This window comes from Cydia amplana, chromosome 3, assembly GCF_948474715.1.
Source record: "Cydia amplana chromosome 3, ilCydAmpl1.1, whole genome shotgun sequence".
In the NCBI taxonomy this organism is placed as follows: domain Eukaryota; kingdom Metazoa; phylum Arthropoda; class Insecta; order Lepidoptera; family Tortricidae; genus Cydia; species Cydia amplana.
The window spans coordinates 360,326-388,033 of record NC_086071.1 but is presented as its reverse complement, the minus strand read 5'-3'; the positions used below and the strand labels follow the sequence as shown (position 1 = coordinate 388,033).

The following is a 27,708-nucleotide window of genomic DNA, read 5'->3' as shown; positions in this document are numbered from 1 at the left end:
TATTGCTAAATCCTGGTACTATGTAATTACTGTCATCTTTTTGTATTAGATCCCAACTTATGCTTCCCAAATTAAAGTCCCCAGCTATACATAAATGATATTCTTTTTCCTCTATAATCGAACTACAGTGATCTACAAAGTGTTTTAGTGAACTTCTTAGCAAGGGAGGTGGAAGATAAACTGCACAGAGAGCCATTTGACGAGTACAGTTACTTGAAATATCGATAGTAATCCATAGGTCCTCAAACTTACTTTCCCAATGAGTAATTCGTTTAGAATGTAGTGTTTTCAGAACAGCAACCAACACACCCCCTCCCTCCTTACCCTTGTAAACACTGGATTCCTCTCTATCCCTTCTGTAGACCACATACCTATCGTCAAATAGCTCACTGCTCAGTACAGAGTTGTTAAGCCATGTCTCCGTTAATATTATAACATCATAATTACAACATCTTAAGTTAAGAGAGAACAATTCAGTTTTTGTGCGTAAACCGCGTACATTTTGATAATACATATTTAATTCTAGCTCTTTTAAAATTATACGAATAAATACGTGTTTACAAAACTTAAGGTTAATTAAATTATATAATTATTAATTGAGTTTGTTTAAAATGTCTATGTTTTTAATGTATATGACTTCACTTTCATCTGTTTTCCTTAAAAAGATCCTGCCATTTCGAACCCAAACATATTTGAAGCCTTTATCTTTAGCAGCGTGCCTGGCCGCGGCGTGCAACTTCTTATTGGCAGGTGACAAGTGTTCCATGACGAAAACCGATGAAGTTATGCCCGAAAATCCGAGATGCGCGCAATTAAGTTTGTCTTGAGGGTTGGTTTTGTTGAATTTTAAAACAGCGGCAAGCAACTCATCGCGGGCTCTAGGGGATGCAAGCTGTACTACTATGGAGCGGGGTCTAGCTGATTCGGTATTTTGTTTTGCAATGCGGGTACAATTCGTGATGCTGCTGTTTATGTCACATCCTACTGTCTGTGCCAGGTTGTTAATAATAGTATATAGATTTTCTCTCCTATTTTCTGGAACACACTGTATTTCCAAATTGTTAGTACGGGATTGCTGTTCTAGATTATTAATATGCTGAGTCAAGTCTGCAACAGTACTCTTCAGGTTCCTATTTTCTGTTTCCATTTCAGCCATCTTTTTCTTCGTATTACCGACTTCAACTTCCATGTCATCAAACTGTGAGCTCATAAAATCCATCGACTCTTTCATCCCCTTCACTTCTGCTTTTATAGGTTTTAGGTAATCTGCGATAGTTTGGCGCAAGGTGGAAGTGATCTCCTTTACAGTGTTGCTTAGTTCTTGCTTCAGTAGGTCCTGGACTATGGTACGGACGTCTTCAGCTGTAACGGCCGCGGCGGGCGTCGGGGGCGAGTTCAGGGCCGGCCTCTTGTTTCCTCTGACAGTGGTTACGTTACGAACAGGAGTCGAGTCGTGTCTGGTGCCTTTCGGAATGTTAGATACGCATGCCGGGCACTTCCAGTCGGCTAAACTTGCATATTCCGGTTCAAAGCCCGGGGCCCAGACGCAACTTAAGTGGAAAGACAATTTACACGTGACACAGTCAACCGACCTGCTGTCTTCCAGGTCAATATTATCACAACATCCCCACGATTTCATTTTGTAATGATAAATGTATTTAACAGATTATATTATTTAAGTTCAATGTTTACCCGCGTGTGTGTGTATTATAATTTAATCTGTTTAAGTCATGTCGAGTAATATCCTCGGAAGTTTAACCGCGTTTGACCACAATTCCCAGGAATGGGAGATTTTTAAAAGCAGATTAGTACAATATATTAAGTTAAATGGGGTGACGGAGGCAAATAAGTGTGCCTTGCTTTTAACTCACTTAAGTGACGAGACATTCCGACTGGTGAGGAACTTAGTGCATCCGAAGAAGGTCGAGGATTCTAAGTTCGAGGAGCTAGTAGCAGTGTTAGATAAACAATTAGCGCCAAAACGTTGTATTTTCGTCGAACGGGCGAAATTTTATGAGGCGACGCGTGACGTTGCAGAAAACATCGAACAATGGGCGGCTCGAGTAAGTGGACTTGCAGTACGATGCGAGTTTGGAGCCTCCTTGGATGAGCTGCTTAGGGACAGATTCGTGCTGGGGCTGAGCGTAGGCCCAGAGCGCGACCGGCTGTTCGAGCAGGATGCCACGTTGACGTTCGCGAAGGCCGTGGAAGTGGCCCAGAAGGCTGCGTATGCCAGGAGCGCACGTACTACGTCTGTTCCAGCTGCCGTCGTGCAAGTCAAGCAGGAGCCGATGTACCGGGTTGGTACAAGTCGCCCTGGTACCGGGGGGTCCTCGGACTCTCGACGCTGCTCCGTGTGCGGCCTTAAGAGCCACGACGCCAGTAAATGTAAATACAAGAACTACCGCTGCCAGGGGTGTGGACAAAAAGGGCATCTAAAAAAGGTGTGCAGCGCTGAGAAGGCAAAACAGTGTCGTGTTAACTGCATTCAAGCTGACCTCGACGGATCAGCTGAGGTCTCTCAGAGTGCTGAAGGTTGCAAGGAGTGCGAGCTATTTAATTTAAGGTACGTTAACTATTCACCAATATTATTGGATGTGGACCTTAACGATAAAACCTTAACAATGGAACTTGATTGCGGTTCAGGCGCGAGTGTGATAAGTGATAAATTATATTATAAAACCTTTTCGGACTCTAAATTAAAGAAATGCGATTTAAAAATGTGTTTCTACAATGGTCATCAAGTCGCGCCACTGGGCTATTTCACTACAAAAATAACATATTTTAAACAAACGCACGACATAGATATTTATGTAATGGAGGATGGTAGTCGTTTAGGTCTATTGGGCCGTGATTTTATGACCAAATTTAACATGTACTTTGCAATTGATAAACAAAGAATTAATTTTGTTAGTTCGGAATCGTTTCAAAGTGAGCTACCGCGGTTGCTAAGCGAATATTCGAGCCTTTTCAATGAAGACTTAGGAAAATTTAACAAATTTCAAGTAGAATTGAGATTAAAAGATAATGCTACGCCTAAATTCTTTAAACCTCGTACGGTCCCTTTTGCTATTAAAAATAGGGTAGAGGAAGAAATTGATAGGCTTGTTGGTTTAGGTATATTGGTACCCGTAAATTTTTCTAAATATGCGACACCTATAGTGCCGGTTTTAAAGGAAAACGGTAAAATAAAGATAGCGGGTGATTTTTCCGTAACGCTCAATAAAGATATGATAATAGATAGGTATCCTATGCCCCGTATCGAAGAGGTGTTTGCGCGGCTCGGTGGCGGTAACCGTTATACGAAACTCGACCTTAGTAACGCATATAATCAATTCGTTCTATCAGACGACTCACAAGAGCTCACTACTATAAATACATCAAAAGGGTTATACAAGTATACGAGGCTCGTGTATGGACTAGCTAACGCGCCGGCTATTTTCCAACGCACAATGGAGACACTCCTAGTAGGTATAGAAGGAGTCAGCTGTTGGCTCGATGACGTATGCGTAACCGGACCTACTGATGAGTTACATTTATCGCGATTACGAGAGGTTTTAAAAAGGTTTCATGACTCGGGGTTACGATTGCAAAAGAGTAAATGTGACTTTTTTAAAAATAGTGTAACATACCTCGGTTTTGTAATAGATAAAAATGGTCTACGTGCATGCCCTAAGAAAACCGAGGCTATTTTAAACGCGCCTAAACCGGCTAATATCTTAGACGTTCAGCGTTTTTTGGGCATGGTGAATTATTACCGCGGTTTCGTACCTAATGCGTCAGGCATGCTGAGCCCCCTCCACGAATTATTGCGCAATGGGGCAAAATGGCAGTGGGGTTCCCGACAGCAAGAGGCTTTTGAAAGCGTAAAAAAAGAACTGTGTTCAGATCGGGTATTGGGTCATTTTGACCCCGCGGCACAGCTAGTGTTATCGGTAGATGCTGGGCCTGGTCTTGGCGCTGTGCTGAGTCAACGTGACCCCCAAACGGGAGCGGAACGTCCACTTGCTTTTGCCTCGCGATCGTTAACCGCTAGTGAGCGAAATTACAGCCAAATTCAGAAGGAGGCTACTGCCTTAATATTTGGAGTAAAACGTTTTCACCAGTATTTATATGGTAGACAGGAGCCATTTATTTTAAAAACGGACCATCGTCCCTTATTATCCATATTTGGTAAAAAGGTGGGGATATCCGTAATGGCGGCGTCTCGACTTCAGCGTTACGCGATTATACTGTCGGCCTATAATTATGACGTCCAGTACATAAGTGGTTCGAAAAATATAGTAGCGGATTATTTTTCTCGCGCGCCGCTGCCGGAATGTGATGATGAAGAGGAAGAGGGAGATATATCTTTTCTAAAATTTTTAGATGCAAATGTGGCACCAGTAACATTTGATGATTTAAGGAAAGCTACCGAAGCTGATCTAGTGTTGCAAACGGTAATTAAGTATATGAGCCACGGATGGCCACGAAAAATCACTTGCAGTTCAGTTACGCCCTTCTTCAACTGCAAAGCTGACCTGGAAGTAGATGACGGTTGCTTGTTTCGGGGTCATCGTATAGTTATTCCGACGTCGTATCGTAATCAGATATTACAAGACTTGCATTCCGGTCACTTAGGCATAGTAAAAACAAAGAGTATCGCGCGTAGTAAATTGTGGTGGCCTAAAATCGATTCCGATATCGAACAATGGATAGGATCATGTGCAACTTGTGTGGCAGCGCGACCCTCCCCGCCGCGCGCCGCGCCCGCGCCTTGGCCTCGCCCGTCGGCCGCTTGGCATAGGATACATATCGACTACATGTCATTTGAGCAGCGGGTATACTTAATAGTTATAGATGCGTATAGCAAATGGCTCGAATGTTTGTTTATGAAAGGCGGTACGTCTACACGATCTCTAATAATCGAGTTGAAAGAATTATTTTCAAGATTTGGTGTGCCACATGTTATTGTATCAGATAACGATGTTAAAATTAAGTCGACAGAATTTGAGCATTTTTGTGCTATGAATGGCATTAGATATGTAACATCGCCTATTTACCATCCAGCAAGCAATGGGCAAGCGGAAAATTCTGTAAGAATATGTAAAAAGATGTTAAAATGTATATTATCTACCGCCAATTCACAAACAGATGTACATAATAAGTTATTGGGATATTTATTTGAATATCGAAATACATCGCATTGTTCTACTGGCTTATCGCCCGCGCGAATCATGTTTGGCCGTAACTTGAGGTCGCGTTTGGATCTGGTTTTACCTCAACGTAAAAATGATTTTGGTTTCAAAGACCACAATGAAAAGCAGCATTGTAGACATTTTAGAAAGGGGGATAAAGTATGGTTAAGATGGTTTACAGCAAGAAAACAATTTTGGACTTTAGGTCTCATACAAAATATAATTGGTAACCGGATGTTTGAAATATATGTTAACGATTACAATGTTTTGTGCAAAAGGCACATTGATCAGATTATGAGGTATACGGGGAGCACAAAATTTGACAGCAATGTAAGAAAAGGTGAGGACGATGACAAGTATACGTGGTTCACTTCGCCACCGCCCTCGGCATCGCCGCCATCTTCGCCACCGTTACCACTTGATCCGCCTCCTTCTCCAGCGACTGTCACTCAGCGGTCGGATTCAGTTTCCAGTCAAATAGAAAGTGAGGAGTGTAACACAGAGTTACAGGTGGAAAAAGAGGCGGAGCAGAGTTCCGGTCCGGATGTGGAACCTGCATCCTCATCCGTCGCGGATAGCGCCCCCGCGCCGCCGCTACGGGTGGGCCCCACCTTGAGGCCTAGAACTAAGAAAATAGACTATACCTTGTAAAGAAAATTAGTAAGTAAGTGTTAGTTTTAATCTTTGTGTTTTCTCATTGTTATCAGGTTTCAAAATTAAAGGGGAAGGAGTGAGGTGTATGCGCCCGCGCCGCCCCCACCAGTCAGCAATAAACTAGCTTCGTTACATACCGGTTGTTGGTTATTTCGCACCCCAAGTACTTCCCAATACCTCTTTCAATCAAGATGATCGGAACTTTTATCTTTAAAAAAAATAAAGCAGTTGTATTATACTCATAAGATGACTGCTAGCAGTCATCTTATGAGCCTATAGACAAAGCATTCAAATGACATTGCTTTAGATATCACTGTCAGTCATTTAATTGACACATTTAAGTGCTGGAGTAGAAAAAATAGTTTACTATATTGTTATCTTAGGCCGTACTTATATATGTTTATATAAATAAATCTTAACAAAAAATACTTTCAATGAAGTTACATTTATTATTTTCTTTCAAGGGCCACATATACACATAGTTGCACACACAGACGAAGTTGACGCGGGCCGCACTTTGTTAATATTTATGACTTTATCAGACATTGACGTTTGTAAATATTACAAAAAAAATAGCCAGGGAGGGTCGCGGGCCGCAGGTTGCCGACCGCTGCCCTAGACATACATATATTGAAAAGAAAATCATGTATCTCAGAAACAGCATTACATTATTTCATTTTGTAACAGACATTCGTGCTCAATTGTTATAGGTACTTTACAAGTTTAATTACTAATTTTGAAATTACTTTAGGTGATATATGTAATCCAGTATGTAATTGTTATGTCTGTGCAAGTATTCGCCGTTAGCAAGATGAGAGCAACCGGAAGTAATATGCCTGAGTAGAGTGACTCTCCGGGACGGCGGCATGCCCGACAAATGTCGACCGAACCGTCCTTCAGGATATATTTCCGATAGTTGTTCGTCATCATTACTTCGTCCGCAATTGCACAGGCAAAACCCTCGGTTTCTCCGAAGAGGTCCCCGAATCGTAACCAGTTCACCGACGCGAGCATACTTATTACTTACTTATTATTATTATATGTATAATATAGTAAACCGTAAAAAATATACTGCGGTCCCTCTTGCATGTATGTATAATGTGTACGATTTAGAAGGATATATTAAATAAATTACATTAAGTAACACTTATTTATTGACAACTAGATTTGTGTTATTGAGGGTCCACTCCAGCATTCGAACAAAAATACGAATGAGTGATAATCAAATAAAATTTTCACTATTAAAAGTAATATAAGATACCTACTAGTACGTACATAAATAAATGCTCATTTCACACAGTAATTGTACATATGCACAGCAAGCAAGCGTAAGCAAAATGCATAATTGAATATTCCCTGAATGCAGCATCATATTCGTACCAACATGCCAAAATCTACAGGAATATTCCGTTCATTTCACCTTTCAAAGGGCGTTATCGATGCTTTCGCTAGAATTTAGCCTCGGGCGCGTTGACTGACATCGCTGTTTCGAAATTACTTGAACAGAGCAACAGTACCGAGAATATAAAAAAACAGTACCGAGAATTCAGAAGAGGACTTTGTATTTCAAAAACTTTAATCAAGTACACCTTATAAAGCAAACTCCCCGCCGCGTCTGTCTGCTTGTGTGTATTATGATCGCGATAAACTCAAACACTACCAACTGAACGGATTTTCACGCGGATTTGAGTGATTCTTGAGGAAGGTTTAAGTGTATATTTTGTTAAGGTCTTATGTAACCCGTGAGAAGCCGGGGCGGGTCGCTAGTGAGTTATATTTTAACCCTTAAAATAATTTAATGAGCCCTCTGCAGAATGCTTTTAAGTGCAAATTGAGAAACCTTTTGTTGGGTGACCCTCTGTACTCTGTAAACGAGTTCATGGAATTGATTTTGTGAGTAATTTAAATTCAATATTTTTATTGTAATATAGTAGTATTAGTAGTACATTTTGAACTTGAATTTTGAATTGAATTCAATTTTATTATTCAATTATATTCTATTTTATTATGATTTAATTGTATTTTAAACATATAATTTTTTTCTTTTGTGATATTTTTTTTATCTTCATTTGACATTTTCATGATGATTCCAAATTGTTAATATTGATTGACATCAATTTTAAATTTTGTGGGGATAATTCTATCACTGATTTAGCAGAGATTGATAGCACAGTTAAACCACGAAAGTGTATATTAAAAGTATATTCAGACTTTACATGAGGACTGTTATTGATCGACTGACATACAAAAAGTAAACAAATATTTCATAGAACCGTTGCTATAAAAATTATGAATTTGACAGAGTTGCATCTACTGCCAGTACTAATGACCCTTAAAATAGGCGCAACTACATTCTATAAATATCGCATTAACATACATTTTCAATAAATTTAACTCGATTTATATTCAATTGTTTGACACGTTTTTCTTTTACTTGGTGTCAAGTAATTTATTTTATATTCTTTATGTAATGTGTTATGTAATCGCCGTCAAGGTAATTATGAGAAGCGAAGCAAAATTTTGACATCGATACAAATTTATAGTGTAATTTAGTGTGTAGTCGTTCTGGCTGGCAAATTATTTAGCTGTGGGTGGTTCGATTTTAATAAAACGTTTGTATATGTTGTGTAAGTATTAAGTAACTATTTTCCAAATGTTGAACATGCAGCTTTGGCGTGGTGTGTGTTACGGAAGCGCCTAGACTGTAAGTAATATTTAGTGGATGTGGATCTTCATAGGAAATAGGTTTGCTTACGAAAAGCAAATACCCGACTGCTAACTGTAATTACACATTTTACATATCATCAAAGTAGTATAGGCAGATTTGTATGGACACTGGCCTATGAACCAATAAGAATAAGCCACATACCATTGGAAAGGTTTTTTTATATACTCCATTTTTTTTGTATGACCAGACTTGTCAAATCTCTGTTAAAAAAAATTATGACACAAAAAAACATAAGAAAACGAATAAAAAACTAAAATATTGTGACACCAAATCATCCACAATAACAAAACCTTAATGATCTGTGACACAGGAACTTAGTATCGAAAAAAACTATACAGTCACGTTTAAACTCACACTACTTTTTGCGGTGATAACTTTTTTCACACCAAGATTTGGGTCTATCTGCCATAGTAAAAGTATTAGAACTTAGAATAAGCTATCCAGTGACATATTGCTTGTCCTTATTGGTCATATAGGCCAATTTGCCCACCCTCCTTTATAGTGTACCTAATTTTTATCACGAAATAAAGAAGTCTAATTAACAATTCATTAACGCACGCAATGTCATTATAATTATATTTAGGGTTAATATCATATAAAAACTCGAAAATGCGCGTTTTTCCAGAGATAAGACCTAGCTAGATCGATTTTTCGCCCCCAAAAACCCCCATATAGTAAATTTCATCGAAAGCGTTAGAGCCGTTTCCGAGATCCCCGAATACATATATATATAAATAAATAAATATATAAATAAACAAGAATTGCTCGTTGAATGGTATTAATAGATTCGTACCTACAGTGCTACAGTGCTACGGCGTAGCACTGTAGGTACACGTAGCGCATGTAACTTATCCATAACTTTAATTACAGTAGGTATTCTGTTGTCCGAGACGGTACATGAAAAGTGTAATGGCATCTGTCAAAAGGTCACATTTGAATGTCAGTACAGAACTTACCTCGTATCTAAGCACAAGCGTTAACGGTATATGAACAATAGATATGTGATGTAGTAGTTAGAAGAGTGGAAATACAGTTCTTTATTTAATTATTAAAATATGTTTCATTAGTGCCTAACATCTGTGAAGATAAATAAACTTCATTCACATGCCCTGAGGCCGATGCTGATTTATCAATCTGTTACGGTTTTGATTGTTTTGATACGACTTGGACAAACATTTTTGGTAGTTGCGATAGGACCCTTCGACCGGCACTTTATGAAAATTATGTCTTCATTTAAATATGCATCTGTAATAAGATGCCCTCCAGCGAGCAAGCGGTTTTGTTTATTTTTACAGATAATCAATTGAAAAAAGATGCGAACTTCCTAGAAGGAAAACAACCTTTGATACAATAAACTATAAGGGGTTTTATTTCTTTGAGATTGTTATCCCAAAGGAAACAGAAATCTCACGTTTCACTGTTTATCTGACACGGGGGGTACCGTTGTTGAACAAGGGATAGATAACTCCATAAACACGTACGCGGGAGCACCGGTAATAGGCATATACCGACATACAGGTATATACCAATTAAAAATGGTATATACCATACAGGTACATATATACCAAATATAAAATAAAACCGGCCAAGTGCGAGTCGGACTCGCGCACGGAGGGTTCCGCACCATCAACAAAAAATAGAGCAAAACAAGCAAAAAAAGCGGCCAAGTGCGAGTCGGACTCGCCCATGAAGGGTTCCGTATTTAGGCGATTTATGACGTATTAAAAAAAACTACTTGCTAGATCTCGTTCAAACCAATTTTCGGTGGAAGTTTACATGGTAATGTACATCATATATTTTTTTTTAGTTTTATCATTCTCTTATTTTAGAAGTTAGGGGGGGGGGACACACATTTTACCACTTTGGAAGTGTCTCTCGCGCAAACTATTCAGTTTAGAAAAAAATGATATTAGAAACCTCAATATCATTTTTGAAGACCTATCCATAGATACCCCACACGTATGGGTTTGATGAAAAAAAAAATTTTGAGTTTCAGTTCGAAGTATGGGGAACCCCAAAAATTTATTGTTTTTTTTCTATTTTTGTGTGAAAATCTTAATGCGGTTCACAGAATACATCTACTTACCAAGTTTCAACAGTATAGTTCTTATAGTTTCGGAGAAAAGTGGCTGTGACATACGGACGGACAGACAGACGGACAGACAGACGGACAGACAGACATGGCGAATCTATAAGGGTTCCGTTTTTTGCCATTTGGCTACGGAACCCTAAAAACGGTCACCCATCCAAGTACTGACCCCGCCCAACTTAACTTCGGTCAAAAATCACGTTTCTTGTATGGGAGCCCCACTTAAATCTTTATTTTATTCTGTTTTTAGTATTTGTTGTTATAGCGGCAACAGAAATACATCATCTGTGAAAATTTCAACTGTCTAGCTATCACGGTTCGTGAGATACAGCCTGGTGACAGACGGACGGACGGACGGACGGACGGACAGCGGAGTCTTAGTAATAGGGTCCCGTTTTTACCCTTTGGGTACGGAACCCTAAAAATGTTCGATATGTATGAAAAAAAATACAAATTGTCCATTTTATGGTGTTTGAGTGTATACCGATTATTGATTTCATTCTAAATTATTTTTATCTTACTTTGATCAAGAGCGGCATTGGACCTGTAGAAGCACAGTAATCTGATATTGAGCGGTTTTTACGGTTTAACCTCACGTAAAGTGTTATTCAATAGAACTTGCGAACTATGTAAACAAAAGTTACTATAGTAATTTGACATTCAGTGTCAATTTTAGTATGGCGGTTTGTTTACATAGTTAGCAAGTTCTGTTGAATGACACTTTAGGTATTTTTAGTCACTCGCGCGACATGCGTCGGAGAGCCTAGAGCCCGTAACATGAATCAATGACAGTGTCAAAACTGACATATAAATACCTAGGCTAACGTCAACGTAATTTACTTTCTCTAAATCTTGCTGGATGAAGTTTGGCAGCGTGAGCGGTATGGAGACCGACTTAGTTTAATTTTCCTAACTAGCAAAAAGCAGAGCTTTGTAAGGGCTCGCGGAGTTTTCCTACCTAAACGTACCGGACCGCGACTTTGATCCAGTCCAAGGCTTGTTCTATGATCGATCGAGTAGGTCCGTTAAGAACGCAGCTATAAGTGAGAGCAAGAAAGAAATATACTAACCGGACCCCGGTTGCTGTCTGGTAAGCCTGTCTGTTACAGCTTTTACTTCGTCCATTAAAAACGTGTCCAGACGACAAAATCAAATTGCCAATATCATCCACATATAATATACAATTTCATAAGCGCTTATTATTACATCCTACACGGTCGCCCAGTACTTTTTGTAAGGAAGCCAACTGGCTTTCCTACATAATGTTGGGTCAGCGAGCCAATGTCCTTGAATTTAATTTTTGCGTCCACACCACACAGTTGAGCGAAAAACAATCCCGTCTGGACACCTACTGGCGGTAATCACGCTGCTCCGCACATAAACAAACACACAGTTCCACTAGGTACAGCCAGGGTTCAGCATCAGCACTATCTTGGGTACTGCTCTTCTAAGTGCTCATTAAGACATGTCAGATGACCAAAACAGCGTGTGCCTATGTTGCCCCAAACCTATCTTGGGTACTAATCTCCTAAGTGCAACGAACCTGAGTTCCACTAGGTACTGCCAGAGTTCAGCATCAGCTATATCTTGGGTACTGCTCTCCCAAGTGCTCATCATGACGAGTCGGATGTCCAAAACAGCGTGTGTCTATGTTGCACCAAACCTGAGTAGCAATAAGTACAGCCAGGGTTCAGTATAAGCTTTATCTTGGGTACTGCTCTCCCAAGTGCTCATTATGACGAGTCGGATGTCCAAAACAGCGTGTGTCTATGTTGCACCAAACCTGAGTTGCAATAAGTACAGCCAGGGTTCAGTATCAGCTTTATCTTGGGTACTACTCTCCTAAGTGCTCATCGATACGAGTCGGATGACCAAAACAGCGTGTGCCTATGTTGCAACAAATCTGAGTTCCACTAGGTACTGACAGGGTTCAGCATCAGCTCTATCTTGGGTACTGCTCTCCCAAGTGCTCATCATGACGAGTCGGATGTCCAAAACATCGTGTGTCTCTATGTTGCATCAAACCTGAGTTCCACTAGGTACAGCCAAGGTTCAGCATCAGCTCTAAAAGTGCTCATCAAGACGTGTCGATTGATTAAGACAGCGTGTGCCTGTGTGCACCAAACCTGAGTTCCACTAGGAACTGCCAGGGTTCTGGGTCATTTTGTTGAACTGCACGCCGACGTTGCAATTGGCGTGCAGTCGGCGTGTAGTTCCCATACAAGTTGCAGTCGTGTATCGGCCCTAAGTCGCTGAAGTTTGTATTATAATATGATCTTTATTTATAATTTATAATTTTAGCAGTTCCAAGCAATAGTAACACTAAAGGCGCCATTGATTAATTACGTAAGACAATTTTTTCCAGTTTTTGACCCCCTTCCCTATATGTAAGAATAGGCTGACCCCCTCCCCCTCTCATCCCTATATTATCCATATATTACGTAAGAATCTAAAGGAAAAAATGAGTACACGTTTGGTTTGTTTTAGTGTTTATTATTCAAAAAAATATTTTTATGAATGTTTATTTGTACGTACGTTGGTACAGGAGAAAGGTACTTGAGCTCGTTTTAGCTAACTCTGCACCAGGGATGTTGCGAACATCCGCATCCGCATCCGCAACCGCGGAACTTCCGCATTATTTTCAACATCCGCATCCGCATCCGCATAAAATCGATGCGGATTTAATGCGGATGCGGATGTGGAACAGTTCGGTACAGGAACGTCTTAGCATCGGCGGAAGTGCTAGACTGCTAGGTAATTTAGTAATTAGCCAAAAAAACCTATTAGAAATTAGCAGTCAAGCGTGAGTGGGACTTATTGTACGGAACCCTTGGAACGCGAGTCCGACTCGCACTTGGCCGGTTTTTTGAAATAAAAATTATTAAAATGTAATATTTGACGTTTTTTATGTACCTATCTTGACATCCGCATCCGCATCCGCATCCGCGGATGTGAGCCTTTAAAAATCCGCATCCGCATCCGCATCCGCGGATGTCAAAAAATCGGCATCCGCAACATCCCTGCTCTGCACCGTGTTTGATAGCATAGAGTGTAGAAGTTCATATTATTATTATTTTAAACGTCATAATTTCGTAGAAATTAAAAAAAATCGCATCTTTGTGATCTTACTTACGTAAGAACTATAAAAAACCCCTCCCTCCCCCTAGTAACAAAAAATTGGAAAAAATAAGATAATTATGTTCGACCCCCCTCCACCCCAAAATCGTCTTACGTAATAAATGAATGGCGCCAAAACTGTTTCTCGAACTGAAAATACCCGATTTACGTTTGCTAACACAACATGACTGATCAGTTCATCAGCGTCACAAAACATACGAGTAAATTGACCTCCGCAGTGAATATACAGCAAGATTGATTGTTCTAGTCTAGTAGGTAGGTATTCACAGAAACTTAATTGCTAAATTGGGAATCAAACCAAGCGAAGCGAGGTGGGTCTGAATCCAAAATGTTAACCCACTTTTGTATTCATCGTTGTTAATGGCGTAAGCGCCATCGACATTATTGAAATTGAAAACACCACATAGGTATCGTTGTCTGAGTCTTACCCACAACACAAGCCTTCTTGAGCTTTTCTGGGGCTTAGTCAATTTGTATAACGACGTCCAATATTTTTTTTTTTTACTTTTAACGCCATCTGTTAGAAATAAATAATTAACATTAGCACGAATGTTAATTCATTATTTTGCCAACAGATGGCGCTAGTAGTAATACAAAGTGTTATTACATTATTTAATTTTTTTAGGTTTATAAAATGATATTTTTCTGTTTGATAACACATCTAGACATGAATTTAAATTACTATGTTAAATCTCAAACCTAACAGTGCAGTAGTTTTTCCGTAAAGTGTACCACAAGAATGCATAGTTTGTCGAATAGTGATAGGGCTCGCTTCGCTCGCCCTAATAAAATTTCCGGGATTCAATAGTACATTACAGGTGAATTCGTAAATGCTCCAGATCACAGGTGTTTGTGGCCCGAACCGAAGGTGAGGGCCATAAATATGCGATCTGGGGCATTACGAATTACCGCCCGTAGTTTGTCTAGAGCTTTATGTATTAACAAGGCCGCCGCTAAACTGATTTATGTATTTAAATAAGCTTATTTATTATTTAGCGACTGCCGTGGTGAAGTATATAATTTAATTTACCTGCGATTCATTCAACTTACGAAGTGTCAGCAGCAAATTAACGTAAAGTTTTACCCTAAATATATATAAAATTCCGATAATAACTAGCAGTTTATAGAGAAATTCTTAAATTACATCACCAATTCACGCTGCGGTTACGACATTACATACATTGTTATCGTATAACAACTTATGTGCTTACAAAATAGCCATAAATAGGGTTTGCAATCCGGATCCGAAATGTATGCAATTATCCGGATCTGAATCCGGATCTGCGGATCTTCCCATACATTTCGGGTCCGTCGCGCAAACCCTAGCCATAAACTAAACATATTTGTGTATTGTCACATATTTATTAAAATAATTTAATTAAGAAGCCGCCTCCATACTTGCTTAACTTGCCGGGTTTTCGACAACTTGTCAACAAGTTAAGGTAAAAATATATATCCGAATATCCGATCACTGGTAATAATGTCCTATGATATTTATCACTTATTTATTATATTGTCTTCGGTTACCGCGATAGTTACTCATTGATACTTATTTATTAGTTTAGTTACATGATACTTATGTTGTAACTAACATTATCTTAGATACTTACATGATATTTATTTGTTATTCTATAATCGGTTAGTTGGGCCTGGTCTTACTTAAGGACTAAATTACATGAGTTAAATAGTATAATTAGCTTAATGGTAAAGAGTATGACTTATGGAATTTTAAATTCGAATTTGATAAGTATTGATTGCACATTTGCGCTATCATCATCTTTCGCCGGTACTTTACTGCAAGTGACGTTAAATCATGACAAGATTTTTTAACTTCAAATTCCGTATTAAGTTGGCATTGCATGATACAAATAACTGTGGGTATCGTTACTCGTACACGTGTGTACGGAGCCGAATAGAGGACTTTTATACAATGATTTATAACTCAAGATAGGTTCCAAAATTGAAGCGCTTACCTTGTGACAAATTGGACAAGTTGCCTTTAGTCGCGGCTGGACAAGCGAGAAATGTGTACGTGCTAACGAGCTCCCGCACACCGAAAGAGAAAGAGACGACCTTATGTTTAACAACGAGTGTGACAAATATGGATGGAATGAGAAAATTAATCAAAAATAACAGATTTCTTCGTAGGCACAGAAATAAATATGGGAGTATTTTTTGTGCACCTCAAGTATGAGTATAACCTATCTATGGTTATATAATATCATTGCTTTTATACCTGAAACTTTAGTGTCATTCGATAGCATGACGAGGGTTCGCGTTTGCGTTATGTTTATGTTTGTATGGGATTTAGAACAGCGCGCCAAGCAGCACATTTTGGAAAACTAAAATCCTATACAAAATTTCACTTAACGCAAACGCGTAGGATATATAAATGTACTATCATTGATGTACGAATGTTGTCCACAGACGCACGGCCGAGGAAGCCGGCGGGGCGCGAGTGCTGCGCACGTTCCCCGACTGGAGCGAGAACGCCGTGAGCGGCGAGCACCTGTGGATGGCCTCCACCGTCTCAGGGGAAGGCTGCTACCTCGGCGACGGGGAATGCCAGGTGAGACACACTTTCTAAAGGAGCGAGTAACGCTCGACGCCCGACTGCAGCGAGAACGCCGTGAGCGGCGAGCACCTGTGGATGGTCTCCACCGTCTCAGGGGGAGGCTGCTACCTCGGCGAATGCCAGGTGACCCACACTTTCTAAGAGGGCGAGTAGCGCTCGACGCCCGACGAGCGAGAACGCTGTGAGCGGCAAGCACCTGTAGATGGCATCCACCGTCTCAGGGGAAGGCTGCTATCTCGGCGACGGGGAATGCCAGATGAGACACACTTTTGTAAAAGGGCGAGTAGCGCTCGACGCCCGATTGTAGCGAGAACGCCGTGAGCGGGGAACACATGTAGAACAAATATATACCTACACATTAAAAAAAATAGGTGTTCCTTTTTAACCATTTTGGTACGAAATCCTACAAACAAGGATCCCGATTAATTGACAATCGTAAAATCGGTTAAAAGTTTGAAGAATGTCAGACCATAAAGTCGGAAAGAGAAGAGTCGTGGAATATATAGGGCCCGATACATTCCACGACTCTTCTCTTTCCGAACAGGCTCTAATGTTTTACTATTTGACAGATGTCAAATGACTAACCCTGGCATGCCCTGGCGGCTACAGCGATTACGCAGACAGTAAATTTACCATCTCAACATAACGTGAAATGTGTCATAAACGTGTGAACGAAAAATTATCCGTGATAGGCAATATTCCCGCACCGTAAACCGCTTAGATAGCTCACTGCCAATGCCAATAAATATTTATATACTTTTCATATTTATTGTGTTGCATAAAAAGATAAAGCAAACATTTAAGTAACAATGTTTAACGAAGTAAGATCCCGATGAGTCGAACTCTATCCACAAGGGCTCCCGAAATAATAAGATAAGATACGATACGTAACATATTATAGTCTCTCAAGCCGGATATGTCATTAGCAAATACCATACTTTATTTTAGTTGAGAGTTAAGTTGAGATAATGCTAAAATAATTAAAAACACCTTTAAAATAAATAAATAAATGGTGAGCCGATTTACCGATAGATGACGCTATACACAAGTAATTAATACTTGGTATACTTCTGGTCAAAATCCTTTCGTGTTTATAGCTGTATTGAAAGTTTGTACGGGATGCTTCTTAAGTTAACTCGTACCTTCTTGGCCGTTTTATTATTAGTCTGAAGGAGTATCCCTCTGCTCACTGCACTGCTGCTGCTGATAGGCAAATCTCTTGCCCGCCTTTTCTTATCTAATGTGCTCGCTCTCTCTGTGCTGTATATTTTCTTGACACGTGCTTTAATACTAAAGGCCGAGCCACACCGGCTGCGTGTGCAGCACACTGCGTGGCGTGCGCTGCGTGACGTGCGCAGCACCCCTGTCACACCGGGTGACGCGCACGTCACGCAGCGCACGCCACGCAGTGTGCTGCACACGCCACGCAGGTGCAAGCTGCAGCTCAGTCATGCGTGCAGTAAAATAAAATACTCCTGCAACAGTACCTACATCATGTGACTCCCGTTGCAAATGGAAGCAGCTCACCTAATGCCGCCATTGCAATTATTACACATATAACATACCTAACATCGATTTGTTCCCACAGGCCAAATTATTTATATAAGACGTATTTTTTGTAATCTTTGTGCTATGTTGTAAATATACATTCGTATTGACGAAAGATTTTAATTAGTTTTTCTTTTATCACTGAATCCATATTAAAAACCAGCACGCGCACCGACCGAGTTGTAAATAAATACAAGCGAGCTGCGCGTGTACACGCACAGCACCTATGCAGCACCGAGCTGTGCGTGTCCGAACCTGCTCGGTTCGCCCTCTCATAGGGATCGCAGTTAAACACGTCATCACTACACGCAACGAAGCGATGTTGCCGCTCCGCTGCGTGGACGCGTGCACGCAGTACGCAGCCGGTTTGTCTCGTCGGAGCTGCGTTGCGTGCAAGTCACGCGTACGCGCACGTCACGCACACGTCACGCAAGCGGTGTGTCCTCTCTTATGTGTTTTCGTATTCTACAACGCAGCGGGACGCGTACACGTCACGCACACGCATCCGGTGTGGCTTGGCCTTAATCCGCTTTGTCTGATGCAGAAAAGGTTAATCCTGCATGTCCTTCGAGTATACAATACTAACCTTTTCCCTTCTATCCTTTATTTCTTTGCTTTATTTCTGCTACCTTTGTAAGCTATAAATCCTGTCACAATAGGTATTTGCTCCCAAAGCTCGCCCGATAAAATAAATAATACTGACCCGATGTACTAATGTTTCGTTTATTAAGAGTTAATGAGTCGACGCCGAAAGAGCCAGAATTTGTAGGTAATATCGTGAGCGCCATTAGCAAGTTTCCTGCCTATTGTGTGACATCTGTTGGTCGGTCGTAAGCGCCGCGTTCTAGTTGAATGTATGATTAATGAGCCGCTTCCCCATTATCGCGGCGGTGCGTGGGCCATCAATGTCGCCGCGACAAAAGACTTCGAGCTCGTACACCCATGCAGCCAATCGCCAACTAATCGCTACATTAAACAACTTTGCGTTCTGACGCGCCGCGCCGTCGTCTCTCGTGGAATATTTTTAAAAGTATAGTTTTTTAAAACTAGGTAGGTAGATAGGTAACGAAAGTTTTATAGTGGAATAAAGGCAACACTTTGTAAGTTTGTGGGAGCGTCTCAGGTTTCCGGGTGTTTTATTTAACAGTTTTACTCAGTTTGCAAGAGTAAAGAGTCAATAAGTAGGTATATAGTAGTAATTTAAGAACTTATTAATGAATCAATCTTTTATTTATAAAATATAGGTAATTTACATGTCAACACTTTTTTACAGCGTTTTATTTTTTGAATGAATTTTTTCGGTACCTACATCATTATTTTGAGTCCAATTAATTTTAATTATCTGGGAATCTAATTGTGGCAATGTATTTAAAATCATTAAGGGCTTAAAAGTTCGGATATTCACGACAACATATTTTTAATGGCAATACATATTAAGCGGTTTTTTTAAACAAGTAGCTACTCGAGAAATCTCTCGAGAGAAAAATAGGTAATGCGGCTACCATATGACTGCCACACTGCCTCAATACCGGTGTCAAGTTTCGCTAGTTCATGCTTTTTTATCTTTGTAAAAGGTCAGTTCAAATGTACATTGACATCAGAATACCAGCTAAATGATGTCATTCAGTACATGTATATATGTATGGGCGCGAACGAGACGCACGACTACTCTACTAAATGACATAATTATGATATTATCTGATACCAATTGTACGGTCGAATTGGCCTGTAAGGATCGTTTATCTAGATTTTTAACGAAGGACAATGCCTAATATTATGTCAACCTAATAATGTACGATTTCCACCGACCGGTTGGAGTCGGGCACGCTGGAGCATATTTTCAATGTGCTTATACATTTATATACATATGTATGTATGGCAGAAACTCGGGACCCGTATGCGGTGTTCAGCGTGCCGCATCGTCGCGCACCAGGGGTGCATCGACATCCTGATGGACCGGCACCCGTTCGCGTGCAAGCCGACGTTCCGCGACGTGGGCGTGCGTCAGTACCGCGAGCAGACCCTCACCCACCACCACTGGGTGCACCGCCGCAACGAGAAGGGCAAGTGCAAGGCTTGCGGCAAGGTCAGTACTCAATACATAAACACATTAAACACCTACTACACGGAGCACATGAGACAACTGCGAGGTCACCGCACGTCAACAACAGCGCTCCCGTACTCATTTAGTATGGGAGCGCGACCGCTCATTTCAGTTGCGCCTACATTTACGACCGGTACCTAATACCTACTCGTGTAATTAAAATATATATATATATATATTTGTACATAAATTAAGCTGTAGTCGTGTGCCTGGACTATTATAGTACAAAATGGTGTAGATTACAACTCAGTTGTGCTGATGCTCAAATCGTCGCATTTTACAAGTAAAATTGCACAGTATACGATTCGAGTAAATATTAAATATGTTGCTATGCGTGGTGACACTGGTGACCTCGTGCAATTTTAAAGGCTTCATAATACTGTGTTTGTGTACATAAAGGTCAAACATATTTCAGAAAAAAGTCTCTTCTGTGGACAATATAATAAAATTTTACGACCCGGGTATAGGTATATGACCCTTTCTTATTTGAGTCTCAAGTAGGGACTGAAAAAATGTATCCCGCCTGTAAGGATGTAGGATAAAAATTGGCTTTTGTACCTATACCTATCTTAACTTTGCGATGTCTACAGGAAAGACGCGAACGAGTTAACCATACTATGTATAAAATGTGTATGACCCATAACTTTGTAGATCAGCTTTTGCATGACCAACTCTAGAGTAATAATAAAAACGTGTTGCTTTGTAATATACATATTATTTTTATACAATTTGATGTAATTTTATTGCTCTTCAGTGTGCCTGCTATGCCTACAACTCGGTACTTTTTAATTGGTAGGTACTGTGTGATTTTCTTTTATTTTATGGAGGTAAAATAATTCCTAGATTATATTACAAACATAGGTACCTACCTAATGATGCTCCCACACGGGGTTTTATCATCACTACATACATAGTATAAAACAAAGTCGATTCCTGCTGTCTGTCTGTATTCTGTATGCTTTTAGATCTTTAAAACTACGCAACGGATTTTGATGCGGTTTTTGAAGTGAAAACTTCTTTAGCGGCGCTGGGCACTTTTTGAGGTGGGGAAAAAATGATAAACTCGAGACAGCGTAAGGCGATCACGTGACCGTAAGGTGGCCATTCATAATTTAGATGGCATTTAAATCAATAAAGAAAAACTCAATGTTATTTGACATGTTGCGGACTCCTTTTCAAGACTCTTTACCTATGTTCAAATAATTTGTCGTTGTCATGGCAGTATGTAAATAAACATGTCAATGAAAAAGTGTGATCTTATTTGAGAATGATAATAATATATAATAAATAAATATAATACCTCCGCTAAACGTATGTATCGTGTTACCGGGCGTCGGTAACATAGTGAGGTGAGTTTTCACTTCTATCGGCACTCCCGGAGTGCAACCGTTGTTGCTTGTTTTTAATAGATAGAGTGATTCAAGAGGAAGGTTAATGTTTAATCTGTTAACCCGTGCGAAGCCCGGGCGGGTCGCTAGTATTAAGTATAACATTTCGTGACAGGAACAATATAATAAAATACTATCAATCAATACTATCACTAGTGTGGGACGACCATCAACAATAAATATCAATAAATCGCATCAGTTATTCATCTTACATACGTATTTATTTTAACTACGTACCTATATGCTTCCGTTTATCTTTTATTTCAATAGCGCACTCTAGTCAAACTTTTTTTTAAACTCTCATACATAACCGGGAATCGAACCTGTACCATCAGTTTGTCACTGACATAAACGCCGTGATTGGTCCGTGTCTTTGAACGGACCAATCACGGCACGGGATTCGCTCACCTCGTCCCCCGCACCCCAGTATTTTTGGCAGCATCGGTTTCATGAAATAATAGGCTACATGACTAATTTTCATTTATGGTATCAATCGATCGGGTTTGTTTTTAGGATCAAATGTCTATATGGGACCCATTGCATTAAAGTAACACAAAAGTCAGAAATTGTAGTCAAAGGCCGACAGTCGCACTTCACTCGCGAACGCCCTAAACAAAACGAGAAGGGAACGTGACGTCAAGGTCTCTGGGAGCCCATGCATCTTGTAGTATGGACAAAACAAGAAAATTGCGTTTTTGTCGGTGAAATTTAAGGAATCGAATGGTACCCTTACTTTTATCGTTTTTGGAAGTTAAAAAAAACTTAAATTTTGAAACTTTCAGGTCCTGTATTTTTGTAATTTTTCAATATTTTATTTTAATATCTACATTATTGTGATAAATTGCTCGTTTGCTATCTATTTTAATAGATTTTGTTATAAAATTCAACATGTGTCATCATCCCTATTGCTCTAAACTCCGTCTAGACGATTCCTAGTCTATGGTTTTAAATCAAACAAGCCTTTTCAAAACCGCTTTGTGTTAATTTTAGATAACTTTCACATTATTATTGTGTTATGTGCTGTGTACTAATGTTTGTAAAATGCGTTTAACGAATGAAGCCTCCTCACATTACGCCACTTGATTATTTCTTATGGGGTTATGTCAAAGATGAAATTTACAAATCAAAATCAATTTTTTAAACATGCAGATTACGTCTGCAAGCGATATTCCAAATTTTATATTAAAGGAAAAAATGGAAAAATTACGCTTCCGGCAGGACTTGAACCCGCAACCTCCGCAATCCGTGCGTTAGCTCTGCCAATTGAGCTACGGAAGCCTACCAGAATCTTGCGAATTTTTCCATTCCTTCCCTCATGCATACACGCCTTTGGGGTGGCGTATAGCGACATCTACCGAAAGACGATTACATCTTTTTAACGGCACCGGAGTCTCAAGTTGCATTGAGCACATTGTTCACCAGTAACAATGTGCTAATCCGTATTAAATCAATTTTTTAAACATGCAGATTACGTCTGCGTGTTTTTTCCTTTAATATAAAATTTACAAATCAAATTACGATATAAACATTTACTGAAATAAAATAATTATCTTATTGTTGGGTTTTTCTTTCAACTACTTAAACAATATTAAAAATGTGTTCCTTGTGACTTATGATTCGCACCATCAACAATAACAACGAAAAAGCTTGCAGCTTTTATACCTAACATTGTTAACTGAGACTTCGACCAGGTTCGATTCCCGGTTATGTATGAGAGATTTAAAAAAAATTGAATGCCGTTATTATTAAATCTAAAATCGAAGCCATGGTTCCTAAGAACAGATATCGCTATCTCTCATAGTTTCTGACTTCTCCCTACTGACCCATTTGGATTGATCACCCTGTATATGCTGGCAGTAGATAATAAGAAAATGCAGCTTTATCTTTGAAAATCTAATAATTCATATTGTTTCAAATAAGCACATTATCTTTAGTATCTTGTACAGTACTGGTGGTATTATGTCCTTAATAAATACCCATCACGAAAGGTGTTCCGGACATTTGGCAGGCGCCACCACATACTTAATGTCCAGACATAGAAGTTTTTGTGGCAAAATAACGTGTTTGATAAAATGAAATATCGACATGTCTGTTATCGTTACAAGTTCTAAAACAAGTTCTAAAACAAAAATATCTAGGCCTTATAATTGACAACCGGTTTAATTGGGATGCTCATATTGACCTCGTTTGTGGTAAGTTAAGGGCAGTTATGGCAAAAATGTATATCTTACGTAATAGAATCCCGTTTAAAATACGATTAGATATTTATAACGCGCTTGTTGAAAGCATTATTTCTTACGGTCTAAGTAGCTACGGTCGCACCTTTAAGTCTTATCTTGACAAAATATACAATTTACAGGTTAGGTTACTTAAGCTTGTTGTACCCCTCAATGTTAAAAATAATCGTGAATCTGACAAAGACCTCTTTAGAATGTGCAAAGTATTACCAGTACACACGAAATTTGAATACCAAATGCTGAAAGAACAATATTTTAGGATCGAAATACAGCATATAGTTGATCATCCAAAAACGACCAGGCGGGTTACAAATAGCGTGCTAAAGAAACCTCAATTTAAAAACTTCTATGGACGACGTACATCGCAATTTATACTACCAGATCTCATAAATAAACTCCCAACTGAATGGAAGGCAGAAATTTCACCTAACAATATTACAAACTACCTTAAAAGAGCATTATTGAATCAGCTGTAAGAAAATTAGTTGTAGAATTAGAATTAGTACTTTCGTATTGCATCCCCCCCCCCCCACCCTTCGCTTCCTAAGAATTATAGCTTCCATATCAAATTTCATCAAAATCGGTTCAGTGGTTAGAGCGTGATGACTTGACAGACAGACCGACAGGCAGAGTCAACTTCGCACTTATAGGTATTTATATTATTGTATAAGTAATAATAGTAATTAATTTCAAATATTAAACTACAAAATTTGAAATCATTGGTAGGGTTATTAGTTAACTATAGGTACGTAATAAAATAATTAAATACTCAAACAAAATTGGAGCATCCTGTGCCCAGGCGAGTGCAGTCCGGTCCGGCCAGAGCGGCCGGTCGGCAGAACAATAGGATAAGGAAAAATGTTATTTATTTAGCGCTCAGTGCAGTGGTGTCGGTTGTTGTAATTTAAATGATAGATTAAGTTGAGCATGTTATGAATGTAAGTAGTTTCTTAAGTTAAAAGATATGATATTCTATTGTTGTATAAAATCTACCGCGGATGGAGTATCGAGACAAACCTTACTGGTTTACCGATACTTTTGTAATTAAGATTAGATATTGTGTTGTAATTACCTGAATAAATAATAATAATAATAATAAATCGATATTACCTTAACGTTATAGATATTTAATAACATAACATTTTGTAAGGAGATATTAGCTACCGCGAAATAGACAACACACTCGATATCTTCTTCTCTTTTGATATACATATTGGTAGTTTTCTATTTTTTTGGCACTGTATACTACAGTTGACGTTTTGATTTTCAAGTACTATAAATGTATGTAGTAAAGAAATGATGTAGGTACCGCGCTCTGTAATTGATTTGCAATCTTGTTTCTCGGTAATTTACCTACAGCAAGTAGAAGTTACATCTTTCTATGAGTTACCGATAACAGTTTTACCGATGGTTCATTTTCTCCAACACTCGTTTTTGCCACAAAAACTTCTATGTCTGATAATATCCCTTTTGATAATTGGGTACTTTCCTCTACTTAAAATAAATTATTTCACACCGTGGACGAAGCAACATAATATATTATAATTATAAGAAAAACATAGATAGCAGTTATTTTAAACATAATTTCTATTTAATAAATGGGATAGAAATATAAAAAGTAGGCGAGTTCACCGTGACGTCACTATACTCGTTTTCATATAAATTCCATATTGGGAAATCGTTTTGACACATCTAAAAAATAAGCTGATTTGACTAGTAGGAAAGTACTTAATTGAATGAAATATATAAATGCCCGTGCCATATATGGGACGCGCGCAGAGGAGGCCGTACCCGCCAGGGTGTAAAGATTAACAATAAATTTATGAAATCTAAAATGTATGTACTAGGCTATTGAAAGAAAGCAATACACTAAATTCTGGGCTATGGGGTATAAAATCAGACGCATGCTCAATAAAATTGTATGCATTTTATTTTCACCAGTATGGGACTCGCCTCCACAAGATGGGGCCCCACAAAAAGCTATATCTATAGCTAATGTTAATATGCACGAGATTACACTCTCTTGAGTATATGTTACAAATGCCAGCTCTACGTTCACTCTACTAAGTACTGCAGAGAAGCTGAATCTACATGCAGTCACTGCGGATTATCGGGACACACCATCAATGAATACACTAACTAAACTATCTGAACCTTCGAATTGCGCTACGTGTATGCGTTTCAAAAAACCATCCGACCACAAAACCGGAGATGAGCAGTGCCCAGCGAAAAAAAGTGCCCAAATAAGACATTTAAATAACATAGACTACGAGGGCGCCTAGAACGCCTCACTACCAACTACTTATCTCTAAAAAAACGACCTATTTTGTAATTTCGTCAAAGTTGAAACGATTTGCTATAATTATAATCTTTATTGTTTTGCACAATAAGGTCAATAAGATACAAGTATTAAGTTACTTACAATTAGTTTAGGTATTGATGTAAAATATATTAGAGCCAGTTACAATTTTTGCTTACAAGATCTTTTATTTTATTTGTTTACTTTTCTAAACCATGATTGTACATTTATAATATTTAAGTAACTATATTTAAGCGTATTATGACTGTTTGTAATTGTTGGATATTTTTCAATGAAATAAATTTTATATTATGCTTAATAAGCCTTCACTAATTGATCTACAAGTATGTACGCTGGCTATAAACAAATTAAATCAATCAAAGATTCATTATATGTATTGTATTACGAAGCGAACAATTCAGTATCGCGTCTTACGATTATTATAGGAATTGAGACGGAAAAGCTAAATTAAATTTAAATAGGTATTACTTACCCCAAACATCGATTCAACAGTTTCTTAACACACATATAATAATCATTAAGATAGTCCTGGTTACTGTTAAAGGTCCCTGAAGTTCAGGAAGCTCGAGTTGTCCGTTAATGAGAACTACGAAAATGTCGCTCGAAGGAGGAAGGAGAACCCTCTCGGAACAACTCGGCTTTATTAGGTCGTTAATAAATTAAGGTAGCTGGATCAACCGGCAGGTGGGCCATCGGGCCTGCGCTACGGACGAGTGAAAGTTCCGGGTAATTTCAGAATAATTGAAACAGCTGGGATATTAAACCATTGATATTTTATGGGGCCGTATTCCGACAGTGACTCCTGATTCAGAAAAGTATTCTAATTATTTGAACTTTGAACTTAAATGATATTAAAAGTAAAAAAAAAATATGATTAAAACCGTATTTTCCGTCGTAGTGGCAATCCTTATTTATTTTTAACCGCTTCCAAATCTCAAAGAAGGAGGTTATCAATTCGGTTGTATGTTTTATTTTTATTTTTATTTTTTTTATTTTTTTTTATGTTTGTTACTCCATATTTATTTTATTCATTTGGGTCATCAACAGCAATACAAACATAAATACAAAGCATAAAATACTAAAAGTGGAAACCCCAATGGGTCTATGATAAACTCTATACAATTATGTGCAAATATTTCAATTTAATATGTTGGCCATGGCCATTACCTATATTCAAGCTTTACATCTTAGGTATTCTAGGTAGGTACAGTCACCAGCAAAAATATATGACTGTGGGCAGCCGTGCAAAAATATCTGATGCTCCATTGGAGGCATAAGTATATGACGACACTACCTCGGTAAAAATATGTGATGCTTTGTGGCCGGCAAAAACATCGTTACTCTGTATCCGCATAAATATCGGATCGGATCGCTTAAAAATATTTGATTACTCATAAAAATCAAAATTATGTGATTACTCTCAACTGGCATAAATAGCTCTCGCAATGTGAATGCAAATACATCGGATGGCAGACGGACCGCCTATATATCTGACACGAAATTATGAAATATGTCATCAATCGGCAAAAATGAACCATACCTGGATAGCATAGAGCCTTACATTGTTTGAAGTGATTTGACAATTCACGAAAAGAGTGCAGACTTGTCATTGCATATGTCTGTCTCACATATTTCATTTGCAATTTTAAATTGTGACATAATTCAGGTAGACTTTTAATAGACAATGTGTAATAAACCTCCTTCTTACATAAAAAGAATGATGAAGAGGTCAACCTGTGAGACTGACAAG

At 38.8% G+C, this 27,708-nt stretch overlaps 2 protein-coding genes across 2 annotated transcripts in view; both read left to right on the top strand.

Annotated features, from left to right (window-relative positions):
* The first annotated feature begins 1,730 nt into the window (after positions 1–1,730).
* On the top strand, positions 1,731–5,079 carry LOC134662632 (uncharacterized protein K02A2.6-like). Its single transcript, XM_063518905.1, has 2 exons — positions 1,731–3,509; positions 5,050–5,079. The coding sequence occupies exons 1-2, from the start codon at positions 1,731–1,733 to the stop codon at positions 5,077–5,079; spliced, it is 1,809 nt and encodes a 602-aa protein (XP_063374975.1).
* Positions 5,080–5,471: 392 nt separating this feature from the next.
* Positions 5,472–27,708, top strand: part of LOC134662631 (eye-specific diacylglycerol kinase) — a 68,637-nt gene continuing 46,400 nt past the window's right edge. The window contains exons 1-3 of the mRNA XM_063518904.1: positions 5,472–5,824; positions 16,214–16,355; positions 19,792–19,995. Coding sequence (XP_063374974.1) covers positions 5,472–5,824; positions 16,214–16,355; positions 19,792–19,995 — 699 coding nt within the window. The remainder of the gene's footprint in view (positions 5,825–16,213; positions 16,356–19,791; positions 19,996–27,708) is intronic.